General features: G+C 36.9%; 1 protein-coding gene across 1 annotated transcript in view; it reads right to left on the reverse strand.

Moving 5' to 3' along the window:
* The window catches only part of chb (chromosome bows), an 890,037-nt gene that overhangs the window by 120,529 nt on the left and 742,378 nt on the right, over nucleotides 1–27,130 (reverse strand). The window contains exon 22 of the mRNA XM_067147211.2: nucleotides 20,900–21,063. Within this exon, the coding sequence (XP_067003312.1) occupies nucleotides 20,900–21,063 (164 nt within the window). The remainder of the gene's footprint in view (nucleotides 1–20,899; nucleotides 21,064–27,130) is intronic.

Consider the following 27,130-nt stretch of genomic DNA (forward strand, 5'->3'; position numbering starts at 1 on the left):
GGGGAGGGGGATGGGCCCCCTCCTCTCCAGCGAGGACGACATGTGCACGGCGAGCCGGAGCTCACCTCCCGGCCAAGGCTGATGTGCGGCGCACGACCTGCTACATGCCCGCAGCCTGTATCTGTTCACCGCGGGCGCGGCGTACTTCAACACCTCTGCTCCCCTCATAGTGCGGGCGAGCGGTATCTCAGGGTACTTGAGGGGTCCGAGCGGCCTCCGTTGGACGCAAGCTGCAACGGCCGGTCTGGCCATCCGACTCAATCTACATCAACTACATGGACAGTCACCATAAGCAATAATTACATTTGGGAATTTAACAACAATATTTGGCGGACATTGCAAAATTTTTCTTCACCTTTAAGTAGTAAAAGTTTATCTTCAGAAATACAAATTCTACAAACATAAAAACTTTACTGCACCGGCAACAACAAAATTTTGAAATTGCAACCAACCAAATTACTAAAATCTTATAAATGCTTCTGCTATCTATCTTCGTATCAACATCATTACTTGGACTTTGTTTCAAACTGATTTCATGTGTCACCCCTGGAGGAACTTTTGGGGGGGGAGGTCTGTACCGGGCGGTACACCTCTACACCGTTTATTTAAAAGTTGCGCCAGTCGAAACTCCTCTTCTGGAGGAAGGTTGAACTTTATCTATTCTATTAATTCTCTACTTTCTCAGTAGATGTCACCACGTGGAAAATTTTGAGTTTTTGAACTGTGTCACTTTGATGTGTTTTTGTTTCGCTTGAAGTAAGAAGTGTGAACTTTCTCTTCTAGAGGACACTACTGAAGATCAACAATAGTGCGACCTAGTGCGGAGTCAAAGAACTATTTTGTTGGAGAAATTTTTATTTCAAGAGTTTGTTCTTTGTTAAATTTCTTTCTGTCATTGTTTAAGTTGGCTGTATACCCCTCTTTTTCCCCTTAGTTTGGATCTAGCCAATCCCGAATTTCTTTAATTAATTTTCCACCAATAATGTGTTTCTTTTTCCTCTATGTAGGGGTTTCTTTCCCGAACCAATAAAGATTTTGTGGGAGGGTGTTTTCTTTCCCCTAACGCCTAGAATCTTCCGCGAGAGGATATAAACTGCTGATTTTGGGGTCTCCGGGCCACTTCTGTTCCATCTTTCAGTGTATTAAGTACATAGCAGGAGGCGGGAAGCGCCTCTTTCCTCGGCAGCGATCTACTACCAGGTAATGGCCTATTAATATCTTCTTTTCTTGCTAGGTCGGCAGTTTAACTCTCGCGGCGGGTTCGAAGCGTTTTCCATCATGTAACCTTTTCCTAAAATGTAACTACTCTTTTCTTCTTTTTCTTGTAAAGTTACATATTGGGATAGAGAGTGCTAACCCTCTCGAGCTCCCACTCACATTTGTTTTGAGGTGAACTTATTTTCTCAAACTTTTCTTCGTTTATGTAATGTAAAGTGTTCTTCTCTAAGTCACCTCTGTAGTATGGGATTAGCCCTTGCGTTAGTGGCCCAGAGCCAGATTAGGTTTTAAAAGCAAAGTGTATTAGGAGTGCAAGTTCGCCTCCTCTCAAGTTGTATTTTAGAGGTCATGTATTAATCTTTTCTCACCTAATAGACCTCAGTAGGTTGGGTATTTTACCCCTGTGTATATGTCCTTTGAGGACAACTTGAAAGTTGAGTTTGGTGTGGTCTGGGAGAGGCTTAACTTTAAGAGCGAGTGGCTCTTTTCTAAAACTGAGAGTTGTATGCCTCGAGGAGGCTTTGCTGTGTAATTTGGAGCTTGGGCTCCAGGGTTTGAGTGGGGTCTTCTGCCCCTTTTGTTGAAATTGGTATATCGTAAAGTTGAGCTAGTTGCTCAAGAATTGTGTTTTCAGGGCTCGAAGCCCAAACTCTTTAATCCCTGTAATTGTACATTTCAAGTTGTATTTCGGCTACTAAGTACCTGTTCTATTTGTTGTTACCTAATTTTGAAAAGAAAATATAACCTTGTTAAATTTTAAAATTTAATTTCTCTTTAGTAGCTTGAGACCTATTCACCACCCAGCACCTTCTTTCATGCTTAACTACCGCTAAAACACGGTAACAATAATAATAATTGTACTGGGAGGTACATCTCAACCCCGGACATTTAAATGAAGCACCTTGAAGAACGCTATCGGTTATATAAAAATTGAAACATCTAGTACAAGAAGTTGGAACGTTGATCAAAAGGTGTCACTACTAAAGGATGGAGTAATAAGTTATTTTGAAGTTTCCTAAACTAACTGGATTTCTTTGTTTTGTTTTGGTGTATCACAGGAAGTTCGCACTTTTCTCCATAGATGCCTCTATTAAAGAACTGATGTCATGCACTCTGGTGCAAAAATTGAGATTTAAAGAACTTTTGTGTTCTTAGGTTTTCTCAACTGAATTGACTTTTCTTATTTTTGGTACTTCAAGGTTTGCAACACTTCTCATTCATCCCGCCAACATGCGATTCTAACCAAACATAAATTTCATGTTTTTATTTTTCAGTCAATCATAGGCTTCTTGTAACTTTTTGTTTAGCCAATAAAAATGAGACGGTGTGTTCGGATTTACTCCAGAGCCTTCTCGAAGCTTCCTCTTGGGTATAAAAGCTGATGCCTTTTCAAGTTAACTTGTCTTATTGATCGCCGAATTACTGAGTGTGTGTGTTAAGAGAGGAGATGGGGTCCTCATTCTTCGGCAGGCAGAATATCAGCCCAGGTAATGGCCACCTGTTTTCTATTCTGTAGTTATCTCCATAAGCTAAACCCGAGGGGAAGGTTCCAATCTTTAACTATGTAATCGTCAATTCCCAAGATGGTAACTTTCTTCTTCCTCATGTAAAATTTCATGTAAGTCCTAAAGACTTAAACTGTGAATCGGGGATAGAGAGTTCGTTACCCTCTCTAATTTCCCTTCAATTAATCTTGAGGTGACTATGATTTTGTAACTGTTTTTCTCCTGTAAATCATAAATTAACTTGTCCTTCTTGTCACCTCAGTAGTGTGGGCTGCAAGCCCAAGTAGGGTTTTTACCTTGGTTTTCTAGGAGTGCAAGTGTACGCCTCCATACATTTTTGAGTTTTAGCCAGTAACTTAACCTGTTCTTTTTCACAAAGGCCCGGTAGAATGGGTACTAGATACCCCTGTGTAGACTAAAATTCATATGGTATTGTAAATTGCAGGTTGTGCCTAGAGAGGCTAAAGGTATAATTGCATTGAGCAGAGATGCTCTTTTCCGTCTTGGTTGCCTTCAGTACAATAGATAATAGATATTTGTGTACTTTTTGAGTGAAACCTTTGGAAGGCCGTAAATTGTAACCGTTGGAGCAAAGTGCTCTTGAAAATTGTGTTTTGGGAGATATTTCTTCTCATCTAACCAAATGCAACATTTGTGATGTTGGGACCTTGTAAATTAGGAGATTGAAGGTCAAAATTGTAAATTACCAATTCTTGGTTTCTCTATTTTTGTACCAACTACCAATATACCGGAAAGCTTGTTATTTGTTGAAATTTAAGATCTGAAAAGAAATATAACCTTTATTTTTAAATTTTAAATTCATCTTTGACTATCGTAGATAGACTCATTCCAGCCCGCACCTTCTTTCACCTCTGCATTCCACAGATAACCCCGGAACAATAATAATAAATAAATACATACATACATACATACATTATCATTATAGACTGTTATGCCTTTCAGCGTTCAGTCTGCAAGCCTCTGTGAATTTACTAAACGTAGCCACAATCCTCGATTTGCAACTAGTGTTGTGGCCTCATTTAATTCTATACCTCTTATCTTTAAAGCTGTACCGGGAGGTACACCCCTACGCCGCACTTTTAAATCTTGCGCCAATAAAACCTCCTCTATAGGAGAAACACTGAACTTAAAACTAGACCTCCTTAAACTTTTGCTCAGAAGATGTCGCTACCTTAATATTGTGATTATGAAGTTGCCAGTACTGTGTGAATTTCAACTTTTGTTTCGTTTTCGTTCTTCAAGAAGTGTGGACCTTATCTCATAGATGTCTCTACTAAAAAACTATGATCATGCACCCTGGTGCGAAGTGAAGGAACTTTTTTGAAGAAATTTTCTATTCATAAGTTTTTTTCTTTACTAAATTTCGTTCATTCATTTGTGGGTTGGCAATATTGATCTTTTCTTTCCGCCAGTTTGAATTTAGCCAATCCAGAATTTCCGTAATTAATTTCCGACCAATCATGTATTTCTTCTTCGATTTTGAGTGTAACTTTTGAAGTTGACCAATAAACTCAGTGGGTGTGTCTTGATGATTCATGAAAGGTCTCGAACTTTCCCCGAGGGTTTATCAACTGCTAATTTTTATGTCTCTTGGCCACTTGATCAACAGCTAACTAAGTGGGTGTACGTGAAACAGGAGGCGCCTCTTTCATCGGGCAGCTGGTCTTCAGCAAGGTAATGGCCGTTTAACATCTTTATTTCTTGCTAGCTCAGCCGTTTAACCCGCGGGAAAGGTCCGAAACCTTTACAATGTAACCTACTTTTCTAAACATGCAATTCTCTGCCGGTTTATGTAAAAACTTCATAAAATCTGTAACTATAATTCAGGGATAGAGAGTGATTTACCCTCTCAAGCTCCCGTTCATTTTGGTTTGAGGTGACTACATTTTGGTAACTGATTGTCTTCTCTTCCTTAATATTTTAAAATTTCTTTCTTATATGGGTCACCTCCATAGTTTGGGAATAGCCTCCGTTTCATCGGCCTAGTGCCCGTTAGGTTTGAGGAAGCTAAATAGAGGAGTGCAAGTATTCACCTCCTTTCATTTTGTATTCAGGCCATTTATTTAAATGTTCTTTCTTTTACACGAAGGCCTCGTAGGTTGGGTACTAGATACCCCTGTTTCATTTTTTGTAAGTTGAGCCTTGTGGGCAAGTAATTATGAGTTCAGGTATTGCCTGGAATAGGCTCGAAAAACCTGAGAGCGTGTCAGCTCTTTTCTTGTGTTGGAAAAGTGCCTCTAGGAGGCTTGATATTGTAAATTAGGGAGCAAGTGCTCCAGGTATTAGGGGATTTCTGCCCTTCTGTAAATTTATGCTCTGAAAAGTTAGATCTGGAAGCTCAAAGATTGTAAAACTAGGGGCTGGTAGCCCAAGTGTGTTAAGGATTTGAAGTCTTGGATTTTTCTAAAGTCTTGTTTTTAATTTGCTATGTAATTGTTATCTCACTAAGTGAGAATTTGTTAACTTGTTGCTTTTCGAAAATATAACCTTCCATTTCAGTTTAAATTCTTTCTTGACAAAGTAGTTAGACCCATTCACCCCGGCACCTTCTTTCACCCCTGCTGATCCACCAACCACGGTAACAGTTAGAAACCGAGTTTAACCATCGTCGTCTTGGTCTACCTCTACTTCTCTTACCCTCCATATCAGAGTCCATTATTCTCCTAGGTAACCTATCCTCCTCCATTCGCCTCACATGACCCCACCACCGAAGCCAGTTTATGCGTACAGCTTCATCCAGAGTTCATTCCTAAATTAGCTTTTATCTCCTTGTTCCGAGTACCCTCCTGCCACTGTTCCCACCTGTTTGTACCAGCAATCATTCTTGCTACTTTCATGTCTGTTACTTCTAACTTATGAATAAGATAACCTGAGTCCATCCAGCTTTCGCTCCCGTAAAGCAAAGTTGGTCTGAAAACAGACCGATGTAAAGATAGTTTCGTCTGGGAGCTGACTTCCTTCTTACAGAATACTGTTGATCGCAACTGTGAGCTCACAGCATTAGCTTTATGACACCTTGATTCAATCTCGCTTACTATATTACCATCCTGGGAGAACACACAACCTAAGTACTTGAAATTATCGACCTGTTCTAGCTTTGCACCACCAATCTGACATTCAATTCTGTTGAATTTCTTACCTACTGACATCAATTTAGTCTTTGAGAGGCTAATTTTCATACCATACTCATTGCACCTATTTTCAAGTTCCAAGATATTAGACTGCAGGGTTTTGGCACAATCTGCCATTATGACCAAGTCGTCAGCATAGGCCAGACTGCTTACTACATTTCCACCTAACTGAATCCCTCCCTGCCATTTTATATCCTACAGCAGATGATCCATGTAAACTACGAACAGCAAAGGTGAAAGATTACAGCCTTGTCTAACCCCTGTAAGTACCCTGAACCAAGAACTCATTCTACCATCAATTCTTACTGAAGCCCAATTGTCAACATAAGAGTGTTTGAGGTCTTTAACTAATATTGAAAATCTCGCTGTTTTCAAGTTTGAGCATCTTGTCTTCTATTGTTTGTTGCCATTCCTGTTATTCAAGTTATCCTTCAATCATGTTGCTTCTCTCCTAGATTCTATCCTCTCCTTGAATCATTTCTTTTCTTCTGGAAATTTCTACTGTGTTGCTATTTTCTGAAACTAATGTCTTGTAGCGTGGCAGTCGAGTCTAAATAGTGTTTCTGGAAGGTGTGTTCCTGTGAAGGGGGATTATGCCAGAGGTGGGTAAGCAGACGACGTGAAAAAGCAGTTAAGAGGCAGGCAGAAAATCAATAATGTGAACTATCTGCGTGTGTACTTACGGAAGATTTCTAAGACCCTGTTTTTAAAATGTAATTTTCTGATCTTTTCAAATTTTAAATGTAAGGTATTCTCCTATAAACTTAAATTCTATGTAAGCTAGGTCTCTTTTTTCTGTTTTCAGACTTATAATTTTGCCCTAACAGGATTTTGTAAAATATAAGGAAGCACGAGTGGCGTACCCTCATTCAACTTCCTCTGAAACTTTTTGGTGACAAAGTTTTCCTAACAGCTAAATCTAATCTCTTCCTTTTGCAATTCAAATTTTTTCTTCTTCTCCATAACACAGTCACCCAGTAGTATGGATTAGCCTCTGCTTCACCAGATCTTATGCCCAACTAGGTAATGTAAATTTCTTTTTGGAGTGCTTGGGTTTTGCCTCCATTCACTTTTGATTTTCAGCCTTTTGTAAATTTAACCTTGTACTTCCTTCACTTTTGTGGCCATGTAGTGTGGGTCTTCTGCCCCGTTTACCATGGATCTGTAGATCCGTTTTTTTGTGTACTCCCATATCATGTAAATAATGAGTGCACGAACTGCTTTTCAAGCAAATGTTGTTGCTTTTTCAAATGTTTATGTAATATATTGGCCCATTTGAGGGCATCTTTATAATTCGTGTAAATTGTATGCCTGGGTTCAAGACTCTTGTAAATTTTTGTAAATTGAATTCCTGGGTTGAGACAGGATTTGTATATTGTATTACAAGCTACGGCTTCTTTAGTGAGTGGCGTTAAGTATACCTATGTCAAACTGTACAGCTTGCCTAACCCAGTTTGTAATGACTTGTAAGACTGATTACAGTAAGGTGTCCAAGCTTCTGTGCTCATCTAGTGTTAATTATCCTGAGCCTCCGAGCTCTTCATTGTAAATCTCTAGCTTTCGAGCTACTACACAATTCAGAGCTGAGGAGCTCTCCTTGTGGTGATTTAAAGTCACAATATTCTAAACTTTCTTGAACTTACACTTCATGTTGTCTGAGCTTCCAGCTCTCATTCCATTTTATCTATTCATGATTATGTTACGGTTAGAGTTTATGCTGTTAAAAGAAAGATTATATAAAATTCTCAAATTTTATTAAGTTTCCTCAAACTTTGATTTATGCTTTGTCCAGCCATTTATCCCTCATGCTTCCTTCCCTCTGCAAACCATTGAAAAGTCTGTAACAAGCATAGCAGATGTTTGAATGGGCCTGGACAAAACTCCTTTTGAATGTTTTTGGCAAAATGTTTGATCTAAACTCTAAATATTCTATTCGTCTAAATTTTCCTAAGTTTTTATAACTTTCTGTAGCTTCAGCACGTCGAGCTCCATAAGGAGGACCTAATATATGAATTAATGATTAGAGATGTTCAATAGGGTGGCACCATTTCCTTGGATGCGGCCATCTTAGAGATTCCTTAGAAAGGCCTATTTCAATCCCTGTTTATGGTAAACAGAAAACTGATTAGTTTTTATCCACTATCACCACCAATTAAAAGAAATAAGTTTCATAATGATAGATCCGTATTGAACTGTGATTACAATAGAGTAAAATAATATATTATTATTGGTCCACCTTTTCAATACAAAATGAAAATTACATAGGGACAAGTTTCGACCTAGTAATAGGTCATCATCAGCCTGAAGTAAATTAAAGCGTAAATATCGAAGAAAACATAAACAATGTAAACACAAGTACAGTCTTTTTAAAGGTACATACCATGTGGGAAGTTGAGTAGAGATATATTAAAAATAATAACTCTTCCAAATGACGAAGCACTGAGCGGAAGTTATGTAAAGTTCGGTGCGCCGTATATTATAAAAGACCACTGTGCACTAAATGATGTAATAAAGAAGAATAGTAGGTTGAATGCTGGCTTCTTCTTAGCTGTTGTATATTCGAAGAAGATTACGTCGTATTTTATAAGGTATTGATAGACGTCAAAATACATGGATGTTGGAAAGGCTCTTCAGTTTTTTGGAACAAGGCAATTGTTGCGCGTGGAGGCTTAGGAAACCAGAGAAGCGCTATATTATGTTAAAAAATAGAGATCCTTAAAAAAGTCCCGTGCGTCGTATAAATTGTGGAAATGGAAATCGAAAAAACTTGGTTCTTAAGCGATAATGTTGTTCATTCAGAGATCAATTGAAAATAAAGAATCGTAACATTGTCTTCTCAAGATGTTTATAAACTAGAATAGACGATGTGAAGTATGATACTAGGAGAAAGCTCTTCTGCTTCTGGAATCTTGAAGGACGATGGATGTTTCACGAGGTGGAATAACATATATGGAGTTAAATAAAGGTGGATATAACTTCGCAGTTCAATGCGGACCATAAATTTGATTCTGAATAAAAGACAGTAAGTTTTTTCTTTTTTTTTTTTTTTTTAATAAGTCAAAAGGAAAATTTAAGCGTGATGTGATGAGCTGAAGAGAGAAACGGAGGTAGGAAAGGATCAAAGGAAATTTTGAGGAGGTGAGGGAAGAAAAATGAAGGTAGGAGAAGAATATATATATATATATATATATATATTTTTTTTTTTTTTTAGCTGAAGAGAGAAATGGAGGTAGGTAAGGATCAAAGGAAATTTTTGAGGAGGTGAAGGAAGGAAAATAAAGGTATGAGAATTTTTATATTTTTTTATATTTAGCTGAAGAGAGAAACGGAGGTAGGTAAGGATCAAAGGAAAATTTTTGAGGAGGTGAAGGAAGGAAAATAAAGGTATGAAAATTTTTTTTTTTAGGTGGGGCTGAGGGATGTGGGAATATGGAAGAATGATTAAGAAAAGTACTAAAAATAGAATGAACAATCGGACCTTTAATATTAGATTTTGATTGTCTGAAAAGTTGAATTAGCAGGTCAACAAGAATGTTTGATTTTTCGGAAATGTCATTGAGATTGAAATTGGGATTGAAATATTGGTCTAAATTTATAAAGCAATTCTCTGTTATGTTAAGGAGGGGTCCTTTATTCATAATTTTGAGAATTGTCATATCTTGTTTAATGTCAGTAAATTTATGATTATAATCATTCATGTGTTGACCAACTGCAGAAAATTTATTGTGTTTTTGGGCATTGACATGTTCAAGGTATCGTATTTTAAAGTTTCTTCCTGTTTGTCCGATATAAGAAGAATTGCAGCTGTTGCATTTGAACCTATATACACCAGATTTTGAAAAAGGATCAGTTCTATTAATAGATGATGAGTTGTGTAAGACATTAGCGTTATTATTGTTGGTTCTGAAGGAGATTTTAACATCATGTTTTTTTAAAAACGTTAGTGACCTTGTAAATATCTTTATTGAACGTGAAGGTAGAAAATGAAGAAATTTTTGGCTTTTCTTTTTTCAGAGTGGTTATAGGACGATGTTTGTATTTATTGATAATACTTTCAATGAAAGAACTATTGTAACCATTGAGTTTAGCGATCATACGGATATTGTTCAATTCTTTTTTAAGATCACATTCAGACATTGGGACCGTATAGGCTCGATGAACCATACTATTATAAGCCGCTCTTTTATGGATTTGTGGATGAGAGGAAACTTGATGAATAGTGGAAGATGTTTGGGTAGGCTTTCTGAAGATGTTGAATTTTAAGGAATATAGTTGCCTAATGATGGTTAAGTCTAAAAAATTTATTCTTTGTTCAGATTCAGATTCGAGCGAAAATTTTATGTGTGGGTCGATATTATTAAGGTTGATAAGAGTAGAAGCTGCGTCTGTTGTGCTTTCATCTAGAATTACCAAAGTATCATCAACATATCTAGCCCAAAAAAGAATATTAATGAAGTTATTATTATTATCAATTTTAGTATGTTCTAAAAAATCTAAGTAGATTTCAGCTAAGATGTCCGAAGCCGGCGATCCCATGGCCAAACCTTCCTGCTGGTAGATAATACCGTCGAAAGTGAAATAGTTATTGTTTAAAACCAATTTCAGGATAGACATAAAGTCTTGTATTTCTAAAGCACTTAGGTGACTGTATTTGCCTAAATTGTTTTCAATTATAGGGTATAATTTAGAGGTTTGAATACTAGGATACATATTAACAACGTCAAAAGAGTGAAGGGAATGGTTAGGTTGGATATGAAAGTTATTAAGATTCTCGATCAACTCTGTAGTATTTTTAATAGATTTTTTAGACAAAAAATGATAATATCTTCTTAGAAACTTTTGAATGAATTGAGAAGCATTATAAAGAGGACTTGGTCTGTAATTGATGATCGGGCGGATAGGGATGCCGCGTTTGTGTATCTTAGGAAGGGCTTTAGCGGTTGGAAGACTTGGATTCATGCTAATAAATTTAGTTTTTTCTTGTTCAGTTAAAAGGAATGAAGTATTTTTAAGAGTTTGTTTAAGAAGGCGTTGGATTTTTTGAGTAGGGTCTTTTTTAACAACAGTGAACGAACTATCAGAAAAGAATTCTTTAGTCTTATTAATATAATTGTTTCTTTCCATTATAACAGTGGTATTGCCTTTATCGGCCTTAGTGACAATAAGATTATTATCAGAAATCTTCTTTTTGAGAGCGCGTAATCGCTTTTGATCAATGAATGATTCTTTAATGTCGATAGGGATGTTGGGGTTCATACTTGAGTTAAGAATGTCGTTAATTTTACGTTTAACTTCGAACCTAACTTCATCCTGTTTTTCGAGAGGTAATTTACTGATGGCTAGTTCAGATTCTAAGATCATAGTAGTAGAGCTGTCAAGTTTATTAAGATTAGGCCAATTGTGATTAGGACCTTTGGCTAAAATTGAATTATCGTCATCATTCAGAGGAACATTGGATAAATTAATAATTGGTGGATGAAATTGAATTGTTGTGCTAGAGGAATTTCTATTATTAGTAGCAAGGGTGTTATTAGATTTAGAACCTTTTAGTATACTAAGTTTCTTATCCAAGGTTTTCTGTTTCTTAACTAATATGTTGAAAAGTCTATTAATTAGAGATTGAAATAAATTCCATTGAACACTTGAAAGTGAATTTGCAGCTACGAGGTGAGTTTCATATAATCTATGATTTAAGAAAGATTTTTTCTTGTATAGGAATTTAATTTCTTCTTTTAGCCAAATTTTGTTCATTTTAATTTGGGTCTTAGCAATGTGAGGTGAAGGTCGAAATCTTTTTAAGTTGCCTTTGAGAAAATTAGGTGTCAAATTATACGTAATACATTGTTTAAGAAACTCGATATCCTTGCCTAATTTGGCTATTTTAACTTTTAAACCTAAGTATAAATAGGCTTTACGTTTTGCCTGGTTGGCTAAGTAATTAAAAGAAATAAGTTTCATAATGATAGATCCGTATTGAACTGTGATTACAATAGAGTAAAATATTATATTATTGTTGGTCCACCTTTTCAATACAAAATGAAAATTACATAGGGACTAGTTTCGACCTAGTAATAGGTCATCATCAGCCTGAAGTAAATTAAAGCGTAAATATCGAAGAAAACAAACAACGTAAACACAAGTACAGTTTCTCTCTTCAGCTAAATATAAAAAAATATAAAAATTCTCATACCTTTATTTTCCTTCCTTCACCTCCTCAAAAATTTCCTTTGATCCTTACCTACCTCCGTTTCTCTCTTCAGCTAAAAAAAATATATATATTCTTCTCCTACCTTCATTTTTCTTCCCTCACCTCCTCAAAATTTCCTTTGATCCTTTCCTACCTACGTTTCTCTCTTCAGCTCATCACATCACGCTTAAATTTTCCTTTTGACTTATTAAAAAAAAAAAACTTACTGTCTTTTATTCAGAATCAAATTTATGGTCCGCATTGAACTGCGAAGTTATATCCACCTTTATTTAACTCCATATATGTTATTCCACCTCGTGAAACATCCATCGTCCTTCAAGATTCCAGAAGCAGAAGAGCTTTCTCCTAGTATCATACTTCGCATCGTCTATTAATTCTAGTTTATAAACATCTTGAGAAGACAATGTTACGATTCTTTATTTTCAATTGATCTCTGAATGAACAACATTATCGCTTAAGAATCAAGTTTTTTCAATTTCCATTTCCACAATTTATACGACGCACGGGACTTTTTTAAGGATCTTTATTTTTTAACATAATATAGCGCTTCTCTGGTTTCCTAAGCCTCCACGCGCAACAATTGCCTTGTTCCAAAAAACTGAAGAGCCTTTCCAACATCCATGTATTTTGACGTCTATCAATACCTTATAAAATACGACGTAATCTTCTTCGAATATACAACAGCTAAGAAGAAGCCAGCATTCAACCTACTATTCTTCTTTATTACATCATTTAGTGCACAGTGGTCTTTTATAATATACGGCGCACCGAACTTTACATAACTTCCGCTCAGTGCTTCGTCATTTGGAAGAGTTATTATTTTTAATATATCTCTACTCAACTTCCCACATGGTATGTACCTTTAAAAAGACTGTACTTGTGTTTACATTGTTTATGTTTTCTTCGATATTTACGCTTTAATTTACTTCAGGCTGATGATGACCTATTACTAGGTCGAAACTTGTCCCTATGTAATTTTCATTTTGTATTGAAAAGGTGGACCAATAATAATATATTATTTTACTCTATTGTTATCACCACCAATGTAAATGAATTAGCTTCTGCAAATAGTTTTCTGAAGGAGGTGAGCCGCCTGTAAGTCTGTAATAACAATAATAATCAATACACCACAGGCATAAAGACCATGAAGTAGATCGAAGTTAGAGAAGACTTGAAGGATGCTGGCAACACAGACTCGGACATACACAACAGATTGATATTCAGACAAAAAGTACATAAGAGGAAAGTGGCCCAGGAGGTCACGAAATTGAAGACTGGAACAACTTGGTCTGAAGAAAGGAAGAAAGCACACAGTGAGAAGAAGAAAGAAGCGTGGTGCCTTAGGAAATCTCCCATCAAATAGACGCTTTACGTGGTCCATTAGTGGCCTATACAAATAAATGAATGAATAATCATAATGGGTACTTTGTTCCAATGATTTTCTTCAAATTAGAAACCATTTCTCTGTAACAGAGCTTTTGTCTCCATCAACTGCATCTGGCAAATTTAATTGCATGGTCTGCAACAGCGAATAAGACCATAGAGGACTATGTTTTTGTCTTTTGCTCATCAATCATCCACAAGAAAGCATGAAACACAAAATGTAAATTGGAAGGACCATGTGGAACTGTTTTGAGAAATTAAACGTTACTTTTTTCTGTAAGAGGAGGTTCAAAACAAAGCTCTGCTGACCTACTACAGTGTTTTTAAGGCATTCCCATAAATACATGTGAACTTGCAAAATTAACAGAAATAAAAGTTAACTGCTGCCATCTGTTGTCGGATAAGAGAAGTATCTGTTGTGATGCTGGGCTATCCTTTAGCGATTATATTAAGTTAAAGAAAGGGCGAGCCACGGCTGAAATGCGTATGTCTTCTAGAGGCGAGTAGTGGAACTAGTGCATAAGAATAGTTAACAATGGTAATCAACCCAGTAGGGCCTAAATAATATTCTAAATGAGAAAGTGTATTTGTGAATGACTTTTATAATAGTATATAATATGATCTGTTATGGTAATATCGTGGATTACAGAGGTGTAAGAAGGTGCGGGCATGAATGGGTGGACAAAAAAAGGATGAAAGCATAAATTAAACACTAAATTTTGATTTATTTCTTTTTCTGATTTTAAACTTTGATAAATAATCTGAATGAACAACAACAAATAACAGTTAAATGGAATAATGATGAGCTCGTCAGCTCTGACCACAACAACGACTTAAAATCAGAATCAGGTACAACGGAGAAGGTTCTCGATACAATAGTTTACAAATTAATGAGCATGGTAGCTCTAAAGGTACATTATTTCACAGAGCATGTTTGCTCCACTGAATTACCCTTTAGGAGACTGAGCTCCAAAATTTACACCAGTCCAACCTCTCAAAGGCACAAGTTTCTTATCCAAGTTTTACAGTAGATAACTTCTAAAACAGTGTTTACTGTCGTTTCTGCTAGACAGTCTGATCCACACTTGTCTATAAAATGACACTTTAAACAGAGGCAATAAGTGCCCATTCTAAATGGCCATTGTGTACAACAGAAAAGGTTTAAGATATCGACCATGCACAAAATGTTAGGAGGCGAAACACTTGCACTCCTTTTGAGATACGCTCAAAATCCTATACAGGCTTATGGTCCAAAGTTACAGAGGCTAAGCCTATACTACAGAGGGTGACTAGATGGCCAAATATTAAGTTCAAAAAATGGTTAGATGAATTTAGAGTTTTAGAAAATCATAGGCACCCCCATACCAAATTGATCGGGCATTAATACAGGGTGACACTCTTTATTCCCTAAGTTACATATTTCCCTGCAGGTATTAGAATAGAATCCATAGACTTGCATGAAAATTTACATTTAAAAGGTGATATTAAACTTTATAATTTTACACTAAGAAAGAATTTTGAAACCTTCCCCTCAAGTTAACTTTCTGGAGCTATCACATACTTAAAAGATGTCTGCCATTACCTTGAGCTGATGGGCCTTCCGACGATGGGCAAGTCTGCCCCTGCCTCCACTTACACTGTATGCAGTCTAAGACTCGAGCGACGAAGATGACAAAATGACTCAAAAGCGCCCAGCTTATATAGCAACTTGGGGGAAGGTTCCTGAACTCTCCCGACCTAGGCAGAATGCCTGTACCAACCCCCCAATTTTAATTGGCTACCAAAAAAAAAATATATATATATATATATATATATATATATATATATATATATACATACATACACACACACACACACACACACACACACACACACACACACACACACACACACACACACAAAAAATTTCTGATTGGTCCATAATATAAGGAAGAAGGAATTCGAAGAAGTGCTGACAACTTCAGCACATAAACAAAACAATTTACAAACTCTTCAGGTTCACAAATCTTGAAACTAGAACATCCCCTTAAAAATGAATTGTCTGTCCTCTCACCAGATGGGGCATGAAAGTCAATAGAAGAGACATCTAAAGATTAAAGGTCCAAACTTCTTTAGATACACAGTTCAGGGTTCACATCACAGATGGCCTTCTACAAGGAGCACAGTTCAATTGAACGGAGAAGTTGTACCTCCGGTATATGATTATTTTTCAGAACAATATTTTACAAGGATAATACGCCTATAATCAAGTAATAATCTAACTAGTAGTTAACCATATCAATATTGCAGTCCTTGAGCAGCAGTTATGTTGGCACTCTATACCGAGAACATAAATAACAACAATGAAAGTAACTAAAGACCAAATTTCTTTTAAGCTCCTTTTTAAGTATACGGTACTTAACGTGAGATAGAGGCTTATGATTCTGTGGAACTTAAAAAAACTAAATTAGCTGGTAGACCCTCACATAGTTGCAACATTTCCCACCAAATATCATGGTCAAAGCCCATAAATCTTGCAAAACTGAAAGATTTAAAAGAACCGATGGATTATATTCCATCAATTTATCATCTATACTACCAAAACATAAAATCTGTTGGAGAATTAGAACATTCATGCTAAGCCATTTTTGGTGATAATCATTTCTCTTGTGTTTTCTCACTGGTACAGGGTCTGCTATTTTAATCTTGGCTCGCCATTTTATACGATCTTGGGCATCGTGTGGTCTTAAGCTGAGAGTCTTCATATCAGATGATTACAATGACTGCTCTTAAATAACATCTCCAACCATACATTTACTGGGCTAAATACAGTCAGGAAATACAATAAAGGAAAAAAAAAAAAAGGTTATATGAAAGATTATTAAGTAGTGAATATAAATATTATTTTTAATATTGGAGATAGCTTTGTGAAGGTTCAAATAAGTTTAATATAAATTTCCTTTTATTACTGATGTCTTGTTTTGGGCTTATTGAAGAAAGTCTGTAGTATACCGTGTGCTTGAGCCTTATGTTCACAGAAATTAACACAGATAATTCCTTATACTTTTTTCAGTATCATTCACAAAATTCAATTTTCCTCCATTTAAAAATGTGTGTGGATTAACCAGTTTCTCTTGGGCATGCTTTCAATTTCCTTACCAGGAGTTTAAAACACAGGGTGTAAAAACATTACTTATTTATTTCCAGTCCGTCACACGAGATCTCATATGGTTATGAATGTTAACTTATTCAAAGCTAACCAGCAAATGAGATCTTTTCAACATGAAAACACAGAAAGTACTCATATGAAGTTTTCCTATTAATTGCAAAACAGGGTCAACTGCAAACTATCAGACAGAAACAGCTATATTACCTGCAGCAAAACTGATGGTAAATTCTGAACTTTGCGAAAAGTACTCAAAACAATGTTGGGAGCTATATCGTTGTCCGATAATACAATCAAACACAGAATAGAAGACAAGTCAGCAAATGTGTGATATTCATTGCTGGAACAAGAAAAAACTTATGAAAGCTATGCTTTGCAGCTTGGCAAAAGCACTGATATTTATAACAATGCAAACTTATTGACTTCAATTCAATAAGAATTTGAAAACACAATCCATGAGGATTTAATGTTTTGTTCAGTCTCGCCCATGCACTTGAAGTCCTCAACATGTTCATGACAAAAAGTAGACTTAAGTGGGAGCAATGCGTTGGATTAACTACCAATAGTGACAGGGCTATATCTGAAAAATATAAAGGTGTAATTGCATATATGAAGACTTAAAAATTAAATAATTGAAAAGGAGGTTCAACCTATTCAATACTTAAAAGAAAGAAATGCAGTAATCACATTCCTATTTAAATGGGACCGATTTCGACCTTAGTCCAGGTCATCATCAGCCGTAAAAACATGTACAATGTTTATGAATATTGGAGGTCAGTTTCACACTCTGATAGGCACAAAGACACGGCACCACATTCTGTCATGCACAAAGTCACAACACTATCAACTAATATACGAAGATCAAAAATAACTTGAAGTCGCAGACGACTAGATTTGTAGTAGAAAGCCGCCAGCTCCTGGTGATCAGCGCGGCACATTCAAGGTCACGCGCTGCGGTCGAACGCCAAAGTAGAGTGGAGAATGTTTTGAAGGTCCAGAATTTGTCACGGTTGCGGGAAGTTAAGTACGTATATAAAAATATACGACGCAAATCAGTATAATTGAATGAGTACTTGTACTCCTGCTAAGTTCTTGGAAAACAGTTGACTTGAAAAAACAATTGTAGAGAGAAGAAAAAATGTAGTAAAAAGCGCAATATCGGAAAACAAATGAAAACTTATATGCACAGTGCGCTGTTTTTTAAATGAAAAATTTTTAGGTTATGATTGAAGTAGTCGAAGTTGGCGCAAGCCAAGAGTTAAAATTTGAAAGAGGAGAACCGAAATATAGGTCGTGGTTTTTTTATATTTTTAAATAGAGAAGGAAGAATAAATTAAACGAGGAAGAGTGATAGTGAAATAAGAGAAAGAATAAAAGAAATTGAAGTCAGATGAAAAAAAAAAAAAAACACGACCTATATTTCGGTTCTCCTCTTTCAAATTTTAACTCTTGTCTTGCGCCAACTTCGACTACTTCAATCATAACCTAAAAATTTTTCATTTAAAAAATAGCGCACTGTGCATATAAGTTTTCATTTGTTTTCCGATATTGCGCTTTTTACTACATTTTTTCTTCTCTCTACAATTGTTTTTTCAAGTCAACTGTTTTCCAAGAACTTAGCAGGAGTACCAGTACTCGTTCAATTATACTGATTTGCGTCGTATATTTTTATATACGTACTTAACTTCCCGCAACCGTGACAAATTCTGGACCTTCAAAACATTCTCCACTCTACTTTGGCGTTCGACCGCAGCGCATGACCTTGAATGTGCCGCGCTGATCACCAGGAGCTGGCGGCTTTCTACTACAAATCTATTCGTCTGTGACTTCAAGTTATTTTTGATCTTCGTATATTAGTTGATAGTGTTGTGACTTTGTGCATGACAGAACGTGGTGTCGTGTCTTTGTGCCTATCAGAGTGTGAAACTGACCTCCAATATTCATAAACATTGTACATGTTTTTACGGCTGATGATGACCTGGACTAAGGTCGAAGCCGGTCCCATTTAAATAGGAATGTGATTACTGCATTTCTTTCTTTTAAGTATTGAATAGGTTGAACCTCCTTTTCAATTATTTAATTTTTAACATCAATAATTTCAATACGGAACAATGAAATTTTTATCTTTAAATATATGAAGACTGTCACCCATTGTGAAATGAAGATGCACTGTTGCATCTACTGTGAAGCACTATTAACCAGTAACATGCTCCCAGAACTGGATGATGTGTTAAAAGAAGCTGTGAAAGTCATTAACTACATCAAAGCCAGGCCTTTAAATTCCAGGTTACTTTCAGTGCTATATAAGATACGGATTGACCATGAACATTTGCTTTTGCACACAGGAGGTACAGAGGTTAAGTGGTTGTCAAAAAGCAAAATTTTCACCTGCTTGTTTGAACTAAGAGGTGATCTTAGGCTATTTCTTCTCCATGGCGTATACAATTTCAAAGACTTATTCAATGATTTCTTGTGGCTTGTGAGACTTGCTCATTTAGCAGATATATTCAGTCACTTGAATATAGTGAATTCAAGTCTGTAAGGAATGCAAGTCACAATCTTCACAGTCCAAGAAAAAAATGGACAGAACTATAAAAAATATTAGTCTGGCGGTCATTCCGTAAGTCATGGCAATTATGGTATATCGTGCAAACATGTGGCATCACCGTAATTGCAGTAAATACATTCGAAAGCTGACGGCATTCAATATTGAAATCAACAAACAGATTGCAACCGCATGCGAGGATGGCTCTGTACCAGCATCTGAAACATTCAGTTTGACCTTGGCCATGCTACAAGATGGATGTAAGCAGAGTGGAACAGCGAGCACATGTAAAAATTGCCTTTCTCGCTGGCAGATATGCTACTCCGTGTCATGTAGAACTACGAGCAGCTGTATGTGATCGGGCATTGCCCTATCGAACAGTTGAACATTGGGTGGAGGCTTTCCAACATGGACGCCCAGCAACAACAGACTCGCTGTGAAGTGGGCGGCCCACATCTGCCCGTACTGACCTGTCTGTGGCTGTAATTGAACAGTGTTTAACAGAGGACAGAGCTTGGATAGTGCACGAATTAATGACACGGACGGGTATGTCAAGGGCAACAGTGTTCCGCTTTTACGACAGGACTGGAAGGTGCTCAAGAAGCGTTCAAAATGGGTACCACAACCAGAGGTCCTCCAGAAGTGGACACGATATGAGACCAGCCATATCAACCTGGAGCGATTTGAGCAGGAGAGGAATGACATGCTAAATCACATTATTGCGAATGATGAAACCTGGGCATAAGCGCATGAACCAGAACTCAAGACAATCAGCAGAATGGCGTTTTTCAGGTTCACCACGACGACAAGGTGCGACAGAATTCTTCATCACCCACGTAGGTCATGCTCATTCCGACATAAGACAGCCACTGTATTCTGGAGTATCACCCTGTTAGGAAGGGTCACACCCTCAATGCCCAATACTACCACAACTTTCTGTTGTACCATGAATTACATTGGGGGGCGGTCTTGTGTGCAAGATTTCTTTTTTACATTCTAATACATGAGTAAATACGGTATTTTCCACTTCTAGTTGAGAAAATCTCATGGGTCAGAAATCCTTTCTTGGAAACTGAATATGTACTGGCCCCTCTTGAAGAAGATTAACTAGCCGAAGTATGCCAGGGAAATTTCTGGATCCATGCAGGTCCCATATATCCTGCAATGTCTAGAAAGGCAATACTGTGTTTAATGTGTTTCACAACAACATACCTGTATGACTGTACCTTTACAGCTTTCACACAACTGATAACGAAATACAGAAACAGAGCTAATGCAGAGGCTGATCTTTGGCTTCGAGTGACTACACTTGAACTAGAGCTAAAATGCTTGGTCTCTGGAAACAGCACCATCTCACCCAGTTAATTTTCTGATGCAAGTTTTCAGATCCAGACTGTTGTAAGTATGAGCCAAGTGTCACATTATTTTATAATTTTTATGCATTTAGGAAATATGATCATGTAGCCTAAGTGAAGCTAAATTAAACTTTAAAGTTTGAAGGAAAGTAAATATTAGGCCTATATTATACAAATAAAATTAAACAGTGATATTACAAAATTCTGTCTTTTGTTTACTGAATTAATTATGTTCTGTGGCAAGGGGGTCCCTGGACATGCATGTGATATGTTGAGGCGACCTCAGACACAAGTAGTTTGGGAAACCCTGACCTAGAGATAAGATATGATCCTAAATAATCTATAAAGTTATCAACAAAAAGTACTCATAACAGCCATGATAACTTACCGAACAACACCCAAGCACTTATGGATTTTGGTCTGGATAGAACCAAGGAGGTCAGTCCCCAACTTGTTGAGGAGCCGTGTCAGAAGTACATATAACCAATCTGACAAATCAGCCTTGTGCGATTGGATTACTTCAGTCAAAGTGTCCAGAAAGAGACTGAAAACCTGCAACAAAAATAGAGAATACCAATGATCTCAAAAATTTTGCAAATTTCACTAATTCAAAGTTTCTCAAATAAAATGCATAGTATGAATATGAGTGAGGTGCTCTTCTTTTGAATATTCTAATGTATGTCTTTAAACTTGCATAGAAAGTTCTCATGAAAACCATTTCATATTAAGAATGACATAAGCCTACAATATAATGATAATCTTTGAGTACTAAGTGCCAAACTACAAATAGCTCATGCTTAAGAACATAACATGAAATCTATCAGCAGTAAGCATTTCATGTGTACATGAAACTACTTATCCAACAGACTTCATGCACTGCTACAAAATTTAAATAAGTGCTGTTAAATCGGTGAAAAGTGAATCCTGCTTTATGTACTGGGTCATCAAGGAAGTTCTACGAATGTCTGAAAATGTTTAAATCTTAAATAGGCTACTGAACTGCTTGAAAACACTTTGTATGTTGCAACACTTGCAAAGCAACATTACGCTGCATCTTTTGGTAAAGTTGCAGTCAGCAGAACACTGTTTCAATGCTAGTAGAATTCTTTGAAAGGTACATTATTCGGTGATATCAATGCTGCCAAGGAGGACATGGATGACATCTTTGGCTCCAAGCCAGTCCCATTCTACATGGGTGTAATTTCAAACTTGCCAGGAAGATGAACTGTAATTTATAATAATATAAGAAATTTATTTTAACTCAACCTATTCAATACAGTTAAAAATGTTAACATATTAGTTAAACATTGTTAAAAATCGTTGAGACATGTTTCGCCCCTTCTGTGGGGCATCATCAGTCATATCAAATACCTCAAAATTCTACCAGACGTCTGGTTGAAAATTATAAAAATATGTTACATGAGTGAATACATTAAAAAACATTTTACAAGATCTTATCATTAACAAAATATCAAATTAATCAAAAAATGTTACACTAGTGAACACGTTGGTGAATTTTCACACAAAACAAGGCCGTCATATGTACAGTGCTGATAATAATGGTAGTTGAAGTCTTATTTGGTGCTAGGTTTGCAGACAGTTTAAAATTTATATACAAATGTTGAGAATGAATGCAGATTTTTAACGATGTTGAACTAATATGTTAACATCTTTTACTGTATTGATAGGTTGAGTTAAAATAAATTTCTTATATTATTATAAATTAAGATTCTTTCAATACGGAGAAAATGATTTTCATTACTTGTAAAGATGAACTGTAGTCGTGAGAAAATATGACAAGTTAATGCATATAAAAGTGTCCTTGGAAAAAAATATTGCCTCATTTCTATCTAAGAAAAAAAAATGCCTAGATCAAATAAAATACATCACAGTTTACTTTAGTTGTATACAACACAAACAGATTGTGAGGCAGTGAGGATAATTTTTTTTAAATGAGTTGTTTAACGTCGCACCAACACAGATAGGTCTTATGGCAATGATGGGATAGGAAAGGGCTGACAGGGGAAAGAAGTGGTTGAGGGCTTAAGGAACAGCCCCAGCATTTGCTTGGTGTGAAAATGGGAAACCAGTGCTACCGACAGTAGGGTTCGAACCCACTATCTCCCAAATGCAAGCTCACAGCTGCGCGCCCCTAGCCGCACAGCCAACTCGCTCGATGATAAATTATTAATGGATAAAATTTGCAAGATGCAGGGGCTGACCTCCACATATTATTACAATTTTACTACGGACAAGGTACACTAAAAATATTATTCTCAAGATGAATGACTACTTAAGATGACGTAAATGCTGATGAAGTTAATTTTATTGAGATGCTATTCATTCCTTTATTCAGTCATAATCATAACAAACTTTTCTGTACAGTATAAATAACTTTTGTACATATAGCCTTCTGTCAGGACAAATGAAGTAGGATATGGACAACTCCAGTAGATTTCTGTATGTGTTACTGGTTGAAAATAGCGCACGAACACACGCGCAAAGGATGCTTACATGTACAGTACTATCTAAAAGACCTTTTAAGAGATTTAGTATATAGATTTACTGTATGGTATGTGAACAGTTGCAAAATCTTTTAATTGGAGTATCCCGAATTACTACAGAATATCTTACTTCAACTCGCCAACTCACTGTTGACAAGTAGTCTAGGCTGGTTTGACCTACATCAGAGATTCCACAACATTTATCTAGCAGTCAAAGAGAAATGTTTAAAAAAAATGGAGTGCTGGAAAGAATTCTGTTCGACCCCTACAAAAGAAAAACCTTGGGAATTCGTTCAGAAATTTACCAGGTAATCAAAAATATTTCAATAACCTAACCTCAACAGAGACTGATCATATGATGATGATGATGATGATGATGATGATGATGATTGTTGTTTTAAGGGGCCTAACATCGAAGGTCATCGGCCCGACAGAATATATAAAAAACATTTTCTGATACTGCAAATGCTCTATTAAATGCCTATTCTGAACAGAGATACAGAAGCACAGAGAGCAGTGAGAATTTCATCCACGATTTCCCCAATACATCTGATGACGTATTTTTCTTGCATCAAAATGGTAAGCTAATCATTCTACAAGAAAATGACAAAGAAGCGCCAGGCTGGGATGGCCAACATAATAAAAATATTCCCTTCTGTCTTCCATCCTCATTTGTTACACTGTTCAATAAAAGCCTAGCTTTGAACCATTCTCCTACCTCGTGGAAAACTGCAGTAGTGAAAGTAATTCCTAAAGAGAGCACCTTAATTATACAGCTTAGTCTTTTAGACCAATCTGCCTCCGGCCAGTTCTAGGAAAGATTCTGGAAGAGCTAATAATCGACAGAATTATGTACCCCATGCGTTGTCACAGCCCTTTATCCCAATTTCAGTGTAGTTTTAACCCTCAAAAATTTACTGAAAATGCTGTTCTCTACATGACTGAATTGAATTCAGAACATCTTTTCAGGCAAAAAATAGGCATATTAATTTCTTTGAACATAACTGGTGCGTTTGATAATATGTAGTGGCCAAAAATTTTGTATCAACTAAAAGAAAAGCAATCCTCATGTAGTCTGTACAAAAACACTCAAGAGTACTTCAGCAGCAGAAAAGTGAAACTTCAAGTTGGAAGAGCAATGTCAACTAAATACATCAATAGAGGGAGCCCCTAGGGATCTACCTACAGCCCAGGATTTTGGAATATCTTGTACGACGACGCCCTCAAAGTACCTCTTCCAACAGACTGCTGCTGACGACTGTTGCTTATGCTGACGAGCTGACGAAGCTGCCAATGAATACTGCACTTGAGCAAATATAGCACTACATATGCTATTCAAGTAGGACTTCAAAAACAAGCTGTAATTTAATCCACTGAAAAATAAGGCCAGGGTCGTAACGAGCAGAAGAAATCTGATAAAGCCACAACTCACGATGAACGGACAGGAAATCTCACTAGAAGATCAACTTTTATATCTGGGAATCCTACTAGTTAAACATTTAACTTTTAATGCTCAAATCAGATAAATTTCTTCAGGCCATTGCTATTGCAAGCAGGCTGTCATGGAAACTAAACTCGAGAAGTATTCTGCATTAGGCCTATATACTACACAGATTTTCCTCAGATTCAGAGAGGAATCGTCCTTTGAATATCTTGTATTTATCACAGAACATCTACACAAGCAGCACCTGCCCTTGCTGGAAAAAGCCCGTTCTTATCTGCCACTGGAACGGCCAAATTCACATTAATGAAGAAAAATATAACATCTCCTGCAACAATTCTCGAATCTATAGGGGAGAAGAACCGTCATATCCTGGAATCTGGTCACCTTAGTATTTCAAGACATGTTTGCAATAGCTGCTCGCTCAACCATGCTACTACATTTATACAGACTGCTCTCTCACATTTAATATCGCTGAATCTCACGAAGTGGGATGCGCATTCGTTGTCTATGAGAACGGCAAAGTGTTTTCAGCCTAATATAAATTGTCATCCAGCTGTTCAGTATTTCAAGTCGAGCTATAGGCCAACAAGTCTGCTGTGGAGTGGTGTGAACACAACAACTAGTGCTCAGATACTAAGTGACTTGCAGGCTGTATTTGAACACAATCAGCGACAAGCATAATGTCAACCCAATAAATGCTACTAAAAGATCTACCGCACAGCAGTGCCCCCACGTCTGGATCCGAGGACATACCAATTTTCCCGGAAATGAAAAGGCAGACATCCTCACAAAAGCAGCCTTCTCATTCAATATAAAAATTATCAACACTAAATCACCCCCAAGCTACGCAAAAACCCGAATTAAAACATACCTAATAAGTCAGTGGAACAACCTCTGGACATCAAATACAAAGGGTTCAGTAACAAGAGAATTACTTCCCCCCTCGACATATATACCTGATTCCAGTGCAAAACATTTGTGCCTGAATTCATTCTAAGTTTCCCTCTGGCCATGGAAAGTTTTAGTGCTACTTTCTTCTTCTTAGCGTGCCTGTCCACCTCGGATGTTGGCGATCAACATGGCTATTCTGGCTTTATCCATTGCAATTCCCAACAGTTATGCAGATGTTTTGTTGAACCAGGTTTTAAGGTTGTCGAGCCAGGAAATTCTTTGCCCAGGAAATCTTTCTCTTTCTATTTTTCCTTGCAGGATAAATTGAAGCAGATCATATCTTTTCTGATTCCTCATGGTGTGTCCAAAATATTGTAGTTTACAACACTTGATGGTGTTGATCAGCTCTGGTCTCTTGATAGCTCGGCGTAGAACCTCAACGTTTGTAACTTTCTGAGCCCAAGATATTCTCAAAATTCTTCTGTATAGCCAGAGTTCAAATGTTTCCAGTCTAGCAGTGGTGGCTTTTGTAAGGGTCCATGTTTCCACACTATAAAAGAGAACTGAAAAAACACAGCACCTAAGGAGCCCCATTTTGGTATCCATGGTAAGGTCGTGATTCTTGAAGGTTGAGCTCATTGAGTTGAAAACACTCCTCGCTTTTCCAATGCAACACTTTATATCTCTTGCGAATTGCCCCAAGCTTCATTAATGATGGTATCCAGGTACGGATACTGTTAAACTCTCTCTCTATTTGCTCCACTGAGGAACTTACCAAGGGAGATGTTCAATAATTTTCCAATTTCTTTGAAATCATTTAGGAAAAAGCTAGGAAATCAACAGATAGGGAATCTGCCACCTGGGCGACTGCCCTAAATGCAGATCAGTATTGACTGATTGACTCTATTAGATTTACGCCTCGGGTGTTCGTCTTACTGATGGTCATAAAATTTTGTTTTATTAGTGATGATGTCCAGTGTTTGTTTCAGAAATTTTGTTCATCAACTTCTGTAGCCCTTCCATTGTATCTGCAAAGACAACTGTGTCATCTGTGTAGCGCAAATTGTTGAGTTTGACAACATTCACTCAAATTCCTTCTTCCACATCAAATAGGGCTTCTTTGAATACGTGCTCAGAATAAAGGTTGAAGAGTGTCGGTTATATTATACAGTACATCTTTGCCTGACCACTCCGCGTATTCTCACTTGCTCAGATTGGTCTTGATCTATTTTCATGACTGCAGACTGGTTCCAGTATGGATTTGTTATTATTCTTAGATCTTTCCCATTAATTTCTGCTTTCTTGAGTACGTTTATCATGTGTTCATGATTCACACGATCAAACGCTTTTTGATAATCAATGAGGCATGCAAATACATTACAGTTGATATCCTTGTACCTGTACACTAAATATGGCTTCTCTAGTGCCAACTGCCTTTAAAAACCAGAACTGGTTGGATGCTATCTGTTCTTCACAAATACTGTATATCAGCTCGTGTATCCCTTTGACAAACAATTTTAGCAGATAGCTCATTAAACTGATGGTACGGTAGCCCCACATTCTTTGGCATTCGATTTCTTAGGTAAAGCAATAAATTCTGATTTTAACCATTCTGGAGGGATTTTAACTGATGAGTAAATGTTGTTGAATATATTTGTGATCGTTTTTATTTTTTCTTCACTGAGCAGTTTGAGAAATTCTGCTTGTATGCCATCTGGGCTGCTTTCCCTTCCTTCATTCGTTGTATGCCCGCTTCCACTTCACTTACTAGGATATCTGG

Source organism: Anabrus simplex, chromosome 5, assembly GCF_040414725.1.
Source record: "Anabrus simplex isolate iqAnaSimp1 chromosome 5, ASM4041472v1, whole genome shotgun sequence".
Lineage (NCBI taxonomy): Eukaryota > Metazoa > Arthropoda > Insecta > Orthoptera > Tettigoniidae > Anabrus > Anabrus simplex.